Consider the following 10222-nt stretch of genomic DNA (forward strand, 5'->3'; position numbering starts at 1 on the left):
TCTGTCTAATTTAACCTAATGTCATTCCATATTTTACCCACTCCTTTTCTAACTGTTCCTTTGTTCATAAACATGTACAATTTATCAATGTAGTGGCCACTTTCCTGTGGAGTAACCTCCAGAGAGCTAATTACATTCCCTTTAATCCACAGCATAAAGAGACCATCAGTCAGAGCTGAACATTGTAGCATCTGTTGAAGTTCCTTTCTGTTGCCTCAGGTTCCAAGATAATACTCCTGTTATCATTGTGCCCAGCAGAATGGCTAAAAGCACATATTCATCTGTCTGTGCTTTAGTTTTGTAATCAAATACATTTATAAATCACACAAAGACTTCTCACACTACTTTTAATATCTTCCTCTTGGCAGATTTATTAAAACGTTAATTAGCTAAGAGTCCAAATGCATACTATACATATAAATAGCAACCCAGAGAATATAAACAATGGAGGCTTCATTTATTAGTTGTGACAAATCCCTCTGCTCATCCTTTTTATTTGGAGTGCATTAGTGTGATTTGAAATTATCTTAAACATTAAATACTTTGTGTTCCCCTCTGTGGAGTAACTCAGTCTGAGTGAAGCTGTAACACACCTGAATCTAGTTTCATGTGTGTGTGTGTTTGTGTGTGTGTGTGTGTGTGTGTGTGTGTGTGTGTGTGTGTGTGTGTGTGTGTCTGCGCGTGCACGCACGCGCATGGGTCTATGGTTAATCATTGAAGAAAACTTTCTTCAAATGGCTTTTAATCGATTTGTTATAACTTTCAGAATTGCTTTTTGTTGTATAGGCATATAATCATAAATTTACATCGAATAGTCATAGCTGGCCAACATCGTGAGTGTCTGTTGATGGCATCTAAAACTAAACAAAAACTAACATTCCAAAAAACAACTTATAAAGTGCACACTGTATAAAAATAAAAGTAAACCTGCCCTTTCCCCACTATAGTGCAACCAAGCTGTTGGTATATATAATTAGCAGGGGGTGTAGGGGTCACAGCCCCACACAAGAGGACCATTACTTCAACACCAGACACTCATTATGTGGGGGACTGTGCCCCCACCCCCTGCCAATTATATATATACCAACTCTGAGGTCACATTAAAGTGGAGAAAGGGGAGGTTGCCTTATAGCTACATTACCGTGGTAATTCTTCCTTTCTGTTGGCCAGCTATAACTATGGGATGATTTAATTTATAATGGCATGCCTATGTGACAAAAAGAGGTTTCAGTGGTTAACATTTGATTAAAAGCCATTCAAAAAATGTTTGCTTCAATGATTAATCATAGACCCTGTGTGTGTGTGTGTGTGTGTGTGTGTGTGTGTGTGTGTGTGTGTGTGTGTGTGTGTGTATATATATATATATATATATATATATATACATATATATATATATATATATATATATATATATATATATATATATATATATATATATATATATATATATATATAGATATGTGTGTGTGTGTGTGTGTGTGTTCACCCAGTGCACCCACCTTGTCTGCATGATCCAAGATAAGAAAATTTGGTTTCTCCAGTGGCTTGAGCTTGACCTGCTCCAACTAAGTGAAAAGAATTAAAAAAAAAAAAAAATGGACGTATGTATACCTAGAAACTGCCAGTTCTGCAATCTGCTGCAGCCTGCCCTTTTATTGTTAATGTTAAACAGCAGTATTTTTTCAAGAGTAAGCCAGGAGCATTGAACTTAATTAGGTATTTGTTTCACAGTTTTTGCACTTCAGCGTAGTCAGTTAATGCTGGCCTTTACAGTGAAATAAGAAAGTACATTCACTACCTTCACTGATGACAGGGGAAACCATAACTTTTAACTGTGTTTGGAAGTCTGTGTGCACTTCTTCCAAGTAAAAAAAAAAGCACGCTTATGTATTTGTTTCATAGTTTCAGGACTTCAGTTCAACTTAGTGAGTTCATGCTGCTGCTCTTTTCAGTGAAACATAGAAAGTACATGCACTGCCTTCACTGACGATGACAGAGGGAAACCATAAGTTTTAACTGTGTTAGGAAATCTGTGTGCACTTTGGTTTAGTCAGTCAGTGCCATTCCTTTTAGCACTATGCAGAAAGTCTCTGCATTGCCTTTTATGATGCCAGGGAGAACAAGTTTTAACCGTGTTTGGCAAATCTTGTGCACTTTAGCTTAGTCTGTTAATACTGCCCTTTTCAGCAGTATGCACCCAGTATATGTACTGCCTTCACTGATGGCAGAACAGGAGGAACCATAAGTTTTAACTGTGTTTGGTAACAGTATGCACCCAGTATATGTACTGCCTTCACTGATGGCAGAACAGGAGGAACCATAAGTTTTAACTGTGCTTGGTAAATCTTTCAAAGATGAACTGCAATATGAACCTATCTAAAAAAAGCAGTTGCATGAATAACTCAGCATAACAGAGAGTGTTGGTATCCCACAATCCAATCGGAGCGAGCGGGGTTACATTATTATGTGTGCAATTTTTATGTTAATTAGCATACAGATTTTTGGCCAGTTGTACCTACTTTCCATGGGCCTTTGTCCAGAGTTTTCATGCTTCCAGGTTAAGAAGTATGCTCCATGACCCACTACTGAATAGCTTGACAAATGCTTCAGTAACTATCTTTTGAAGCTTGAATAAAATCTTTCAGGCACACTTATCTTGACATTCACTGTTGTTGAAGAATGGTTGTGATGGACTTTCTGGAGCCATTAACTTTGCTGCATTGCTGGTAGTGATACCAGAGTTCACAGGTTTAGCATGTGGATTGGGCTCAAAATAGGTATTACATATATCACTGTGAAAGTAGGCAGCTCCCCTTGTACTGTCCCTCTGTGTGACAACATGCAAATTGGATGTAGTACACACAGAACATTTGAGGTATGAAGAAAAAAACCCAAATCACCTTTTGCATGATGACACCAGTCTGATCATACTCATCCCTTGCCCCAGTGAACAAATGTGCCACAGGATTCACAACAAGAGGGAATAAATATTCCCCATCTACCCGAGGAAAAATTCTTTGGAATCTGCTTGGGGTATAAAAGTACCTATGCAAACACTTCCAAGCAAAGATCCTAAATCTTCCAGACTTTGTTGCATATCTGGGAGCCATACATTTGTCCTCCCATTATTTCTTCGTGAACTGCTTATCTGATCCCTTCTCAATTTTTTCTGACCTCCTCTGATGGATTCCTATAGCTATCATGCAACATTCTATATGCCTTACTAATTGTCCCTTTTAACAGGAGCTTCTGTTCAATGTTCAGCTAATAACTCGACCAGTGTATATCGTTCTCTTTGCTTATACTCCGATCTCAATCCTTCATGAGGAAGGCTGTTTCTCGACTGCATTCTAAATGTCTCCTTGCCCTCTTCCCACTCTATTACCTTTCTCTCTCTAAAAATGTCTTCCCAATACCTTGGATCCTTTGCCAGATTCCTCCAGTAAATTCCAGCCCCCTCTTGTCTATTCTCTGTATCCCTAATTGCAGTCACCCCTATCCGCAGACTGTCCTTTCTCCATTCCCATGTTGGCTTAGTTCTTAGTATACTCTCTGCTACTTTGTGAATATAATATTCTGTATGACAGTTGTTATTTACTTTAAGGAACAGCATCCAAAATTCTACTCTCTCCTTATTTCTTGAATTCCCCCTGCTCAATCATCATCCCTTTCTAGTTGGAATTGTAACTTTCTGCTTGTGCTGTGTAGAGCCTGAATGGTGTAACTCTAAAACATCCCTTCAAATTAGATAAATCTAAACCTCCTTGTTCTATTGGAAGGGTCAATTAATTTCACTTGAATCTTGCACTCTTCTTCTCCTCCCACATAAAATCCTTTAGCTCTGTATTAATTACAATCTACAACCTCTCCTCTGGTTGAAAAAAATGTGACTGACCTGTGTATAAAACTCAAGGGAATAAAAACATTTTTACTGATTGTGTCTTGCTATCTATATCCATAGGCAAGAATTTCCAGTTTCTCAATTTTTGAATTATTGTTTGTTTAGTCTCTTCCCACATATCTTTAAGCTGCCACAACAAAATCCTTTTTAGCCTATATTCCTAAATATTTAATGTTATCATGTTCCTATAAATATGTTTGTTGCTGAACCAATTCATGTGTGTGTACATAGTTTACAGTGATGGCCTTTGTTTTATCCTCATGAATTTTATATCCCCCCCCCAAAAAAAAAGAACTTGGAGCTATCTCAAAATGTTCCACAACATTAGGATTGCTGAACCAATTCATGTGTACACACATAGTTTACAGCGATGGCCTTTGTTTTATCTTCATGAATTTTATATCCCCCCAAAAAACTTGGAACTATCTCAGAATGTTCCATAACATTGGCATGTTCTTTTCTGATTTTATCAGGCACAAAATAATATTGAAGAAGCAAAAATAAAAGTTCCTGTGAATGAAGTGCCTCCCAAGAGCAAAAATAAATGTCCAAGAGAAAACAAGGAAAGGCACAGTCACAACTGCAGTGAGGAAGTTTATTAAGCATAAGCAACAAGTAAGCAGCACGTGTTGCTTGTGTTTAATATACTTCCTTACCCCAGTCGTGTCTGTGCCTTTCCTTGTTTTCTTTTGGACACAAAATAATATTCTCTGCAAAAAAAAAAATAATAATTTTTCTTCATTAACATACTTATATCCTTGTATTTCTGAGTCCTTTATTTTCTTTACTAATGATTCTAAATATAACACAGTTAACATGGGGAAAGAGGACAACCCTGCCTGGCTCCTCTGCTCAGATGCAGTTTATCAGTGAGGAACCCTCTCACCTTGATTTTTGCCTCTGAGCCTTCATATATCCTCCTAATTAACCTTATTATTGTATCAGGGAATGCAAATGCTTCCATTGCCCTACTTGTATAATCTCATAATGTTTTCTTTGCATCAAGACCCACCAACAGCAGCAGCAGTATTTTCTTACATTCTGATTCCCTCTGGATCATTATTGTTCTATTATTGATGTCAAATCTTTGCTTCCCCTTCACAAAACCACTTTGATCCATATCTATCGTTGCTAATCTTTTAGCCGTTATAGACTTAAATTGAAATGGGGACTATAGGAAGATGGATCTGATGATGGGTCTTTACCATCTTTAGATATTGCAGCCACCACAGCTTTTTTTCCAGGATGTTGGTGCTTCCCCTTCTTTTAAAATACTGTTAAACAAAACTTTCTAGATCTTTATCACTTTCTTTCCTGTAGCTTCCAAACTTCCATGGAATAGCATCTATTCCTGGAGACTTTTCTACAAATTGGTTATAATCACTGTTGTTTTATCTCAGCTCCTTCAATATTAACTGCTAATTATTGAGCCTCATCTACCTCTAACCTTGGCATATATATAAGCCTTCCATAAATATTTCCATCTGTGCTTTTTCTTGATTTCCAAATTTCTCTTCTTTTATACAAATTTTCATAAAAATTAAAAAAAAATATCTGTAATACCTCTGCAGGGTCTCTGGTTATTTTTTCTTGTTATAGTCTCCCTAGGTTTGACAACAACCCATTCTACTCTTTCTTTTGCCTAAGTCTCTGTGCTAAAAGTTATTTTTTTAATCTGGAGTCATTATCAGAAAGCAGTTGCTTAACTGCAGTCTTTCTAAACTCATGCATATTATCCAGGAACTTCCTTATTTTCTCTTTAGCACTCTGCAGTTGGCTCTCTTCTTGTTCTGTGAGATTCTTTAAACTTGCCCAGCCCCTCTAAATAATTTTTGTCATTTGTTAACTATATTTCATTTTCTTTTATTTCTACCCTATTTTTAAATTCTAGTTTCATTTTATCCCCCTCATTAGCTATAATTTCTGGAGTACTTTCTGTATCCCCTAATAACTTCCAAATAATTTCCACTACCTTTTCCTTAAATTCCTCTCTCATTTTAACAGGTAGTTGGGGAAGTGCCACTGCCTCATTTTTACTTCATTACCCTACATTTTTATCTTAGTTATTATTGGTGCATGATCTGAAATAGTTACTGGATACGTGTCAAAGCTCTCAATTAAATGTACATGTTCCTGTGAAATACAATTTCTATCTAGTCTAGCCCAGTTATTGAACCTTAGGGAATTTATTTATTTATTTATTTATATTTGTTTACCAAGGTAGTGCACTGATCAATATTGACGGATTTCAGGCTCATCCCAGAGATAATAAAAACATATGCAAATATTTATTTACATAAATGTTTGTTTATGTAATAAACAGAATAATATGTAAATTCTCTCTGAGCTCCTACTACTGAATCCATGTCTTCTATACAAAATATTTTCATAAATTTCTCTTTGTTATATTTTCCTTTCTAGGATCCCTGATATATCCTCATTGTTGCAAAGAGAATTCCCATCCCAACCTATAAATAATACTTCCTGCTTAAAGCTGATTATTTTTCACAGAATTTTCTTAAGCTCCATAGTAGCCTCATGCCTTTGCCAGTAACCCCTTACTACAAAAAACCTGCCATTATATTTTTTCCCTCTTCTATCATTATCTGAGTTCCTCTATCAATTAATACAAGTACTCCTCTTTTCTTTTGTCCCTGATATTCTGCTGAATATCCATATTGAAATCCTTTCATATCAAATTCACATGCTAATTTCTTTCCAAATGTGTCTCCTATAACATTACTATTTGCACTCTGTATTTCTTAATATAACTACATATTATTTCCTTTTTGCCTATACCTGTGAGACCATTCACATTCCACAATAATATGGAAAGTGTTGCCATTACAATTAAGAAATAATTATTTCTCACCTATGGTATATAGCAGCTTTTTAAAATGTCTACTTCCAACTTTTGTCATACATGCACCCACTAATGTTTGGAAGGTTGATTCTTTATACATTTTTATTATTATTATTATTATAGCTATTTGAACCTATGTCACTTTTTACAAGACTTTTTGTTTTAATGAAAACCCTCAAAAAACACCCCCCAAAATACCCCTATAACCTGTTGACTTAATATAAACATACAAAACTATGTGCATCTTTAAATAATGAAGTTTAACCCTCCTAATATGAACAATTATCCCAAATAGACAGCTGCAAACATAGACATTATCTAACCTAAGCTGAGTTCCTGCTTACACTAACTGGTGTTTGTATTTTGATTCCACTCCTAGATGTGAAAAACAACTTGTGTGCTTTCAGAAAACATTAACTTTTAGTATTGAAGAAACCAGTGCTTTGGCTTCTTATTGCCCTATAATCAGCTTGTCTCCATTGGAATATAAGAAAAAAAAGTAGCCATCAGCTGCAGACTTCTAAAGAAAAGCTGAAACATTTATTTCTAAAGGAAAACTTTATATTGCATTTAGTGTTCCTTTATTTACTTGTTTACACTTAAAACTTGTCATTAGATTAAGCCAGATGTCTTAATTCAAGCATTCACCTATGTAAAAGTAAGTGAAAACACACCAGCTCTCTATATATTATGACCTGTGTACTTTTGCACCCCATCCCCCATCTCAGTAGCCCAAGATTACAATTTATTAGCTTAAACATGGTTTCATGCTTTTGTCTTGCATTTTTTCCTCTTTTTGCATTGTAATGCCCACATGTATTACTAAACGCAGACCAAAGGAAAGAAAGAAAAAAATATCAGTTTACTTTAATAGCACATAAAATAACTAAAATGCTTTACTGTAAAACATGCAGTTTATATCATGAAGTATTTTATACAAATACTGTTAAAACATAAATTGCTTTACTTACAGTTACATGTTTTCTTATTCTTCCCTTTCCTCTTAGTGTCCTTCCAAATATTAATGACATGAAGTGAGGCAAATGCAATATCATTTCCCACAAGTTTAACAAAGTCAACAAAAGTCCATTCTTTCCACTTTTTCCCGTACAGCCACATTTCACAAATATTATTGATGCTTTGTAATCTCACATTTATTCATTAATTTCTGTGTTGCTGGTCTTCTTCCTGTTCATCTCCATCTTCCAACTACAGACTCCAGTTCAATTCCCAGGTACTTACGATTCTTCTAGTCAACTGTTGTGCTTTTTTCAGCCTCTCAAGCATTTTCCTTTCAAATATTGGAAAAAGTTTCAATGGCAAAGTCTCTCCATGTGCTTTATTATCAGAAGAATGAGAAGCAGAGTCCCCTTCTGCTAGACAGCCCACTTTTTCCTGGAAAATGTTTGTATTTCCCCTGTATCCTCTTCTGTATCAAAAAATGAATTTTATCCCCCAGGAAAAAAATATTTGAAGACAGCTGGTTATAGCAGCCTGAATCTCACACCTGCCTCTCAACATTCATTGATTGCTGGAATACATTTGCTTCTCTTCTGCCTAGTGCACAGTGAATAATCATTTTCCACAAGTCCTTTTGCCACAGTTTTGTCAGGGTCAACTCTTTCTACTTGCATATCTACCAATGCATGTCTTGGCTGCTTTCTCATAGCTAGGTTTGGAATATAAACATGATGTGCCCCTTCAACTAATAGACCCTGCTGTGGAATACTAGTTCAGTTGCTTATTTGTGCCTTCATAAAATTAATACAGTCTGTTCCTTCTAGTTTCTCTGGTACAATAGAAAATCTCAGATTTTCCCAACATGCTCTGTCTTCTAATCATGCCATTTTAAACATCTGTTCTTGAGACGTCATACTCAGCCAGCCTTTTCTTCATTTTGACCTCATATTTTTTTGCAGTTTTATCAGCTCATCTGAATATCTATTTAAAGCTTCTTCCATTTTTTTCCCAGCCTTTTATTTCAGTTGATATACTCCTTCAGTGTTTCATTTATTTTAATCAGCTCTTAGCACATTTGACTTATTTTTTCATTAAGATTACCAAAGCAGGAGCTTGAGCTACATTTTTCTGAACAGCTGCCGGATTCTTTCCAGTCAGTGTTTTTTTTTTCACCTTTTCTAGTTGATTTTTCTTTCAGGTTCTCTTACTTTTTTTTTTTTTTTTTTTGCTGGCATCCAGACAATTTACTTACTAGCCAGTAACTGAATTTACTAAAAGTGATAGAGTTCCTGGCCCTTGTCTTTCAGTTTCTAATTTTTTGCACTGGGAGAGTTGAAGTTAAACTGTTGATCAGTCCGTAGCCATCTTGGAAAGCATTTAGCAGTTTCCTTAATCATTGTGCTAAATGCTACCTCTAAACAATATACTTTGAAGTTACATAAACCACAGGGTCAATATTCAGGCTTATGCTTATGATTATCAGTGACATAGCACTGCATACTGCAGAATATATGCCTATCTAGTACATTGATTATGTGACACTGCTTCATCCAGCTACAGACTCTCATTTATTAAACACAGTCTGAGATACTTCTACGTTGTGGCTGAGTCACGGGAGATTATTGCCATATAAGACAAACACAAAACTTATTTACTTTGGTAGTCAATCTGAGAATGCGAATTTTTCATCAGCTCGTCTCGTTCCTCCAGTCTTATAGAATTAGTAATTCATTGAAGTGTTTAGCAATGCTTATTAACAATAGGCTCTTTTTTTAAAGAGTGTATAAATAAAAGAATTAAGGAACTAAACCAGAAAAAAAACAAGAGCCTTATACAGAATAAGAGGACGAATAGAGGCATGCCTCAGAGTTGCTACAGTGATCCTAACACCAAAAATAGTATATGTCTCACAACTTATGGGTGACCTAGAAAGATGTGCTGCCACTAGATATGAAATTCCATATAACAAAATTGTCTGATCTGCTACAGGAATCTCAGTGGCCTCATTATTGTGACATACTCACAAAGTTAGGACAGAAGAACATAAACAGACTAAGTATCAAGAGCTTACTTTTATCTGCATTCTCTTCTTCAGAATGAACCAAATTTGCCAAATCAGCATCATTTAGCAGGAATAAAATCCCTACTAACATGTGCTCAACCACCATCAAGATGATATTCAAAATCACTTAAAAAGCATACTGTGGAAAGATATCATTGTTATTGTTTTGGCAATAAAGGTTAGAAACAACAAACTTCCTTCTCAATACATTATAATTGCTTCATGATTCACTAGGATGGACTCAAAAATATTGCTGTACATTATCCATCCACAACTCCTTTTCCTACATGGGGTTGAGGTGTCACTTCAACAGTGATAATCATCTAGAGACAAAATTTACACTGCTAGGCTTCCACACCACATACTCCCACACACACTCCTAAGGCCAGTTTATAGTGTCCAATTCACCTACTGCATGTCTTTGGAATGTGGGATG

The 10222-nt window shown here is 35.7% G+C and overlaps 1 protein-coding gene across 1 annotated transcript in view; it reads right to left on the reverse strand.

Moving 5' to 3' along the window:
• Nucleotides 1-9892, reverse strand: part of LOC122808315 (medium-wave-sensitive opsin 1-like) — a 139497-nt gene extending 129605 nt beyond the window's left edge. The window contains exon 1 of the mRNA XM_044079282.1: nucleotides 9796-9892. Coding sequence (XP_043935217.1) covers nucleotides 9796-9892 — 97 coding nt within the window. The remainder of the gene's footprint in view (nucleotides 1-9795) is intronic.
• Nucleotides 9893-10222: the final 330 nt, after the last annotated feature.

The sequence above is a fragment of the Protopterus annectens genome, chromosome 8.part0 (assembly GCF_019279795.1).
Source record: "Protopterus annectens isolate FY-2018-M chromosome 8.part0, PAN1.0, whole genome shotgun sequence".
Taxonomy (NCBI): Eukaryota; Metazoa; Chordata; order Ceratodontiformes; family Protopteridae; genus Protopterus; species Protopterus annectens.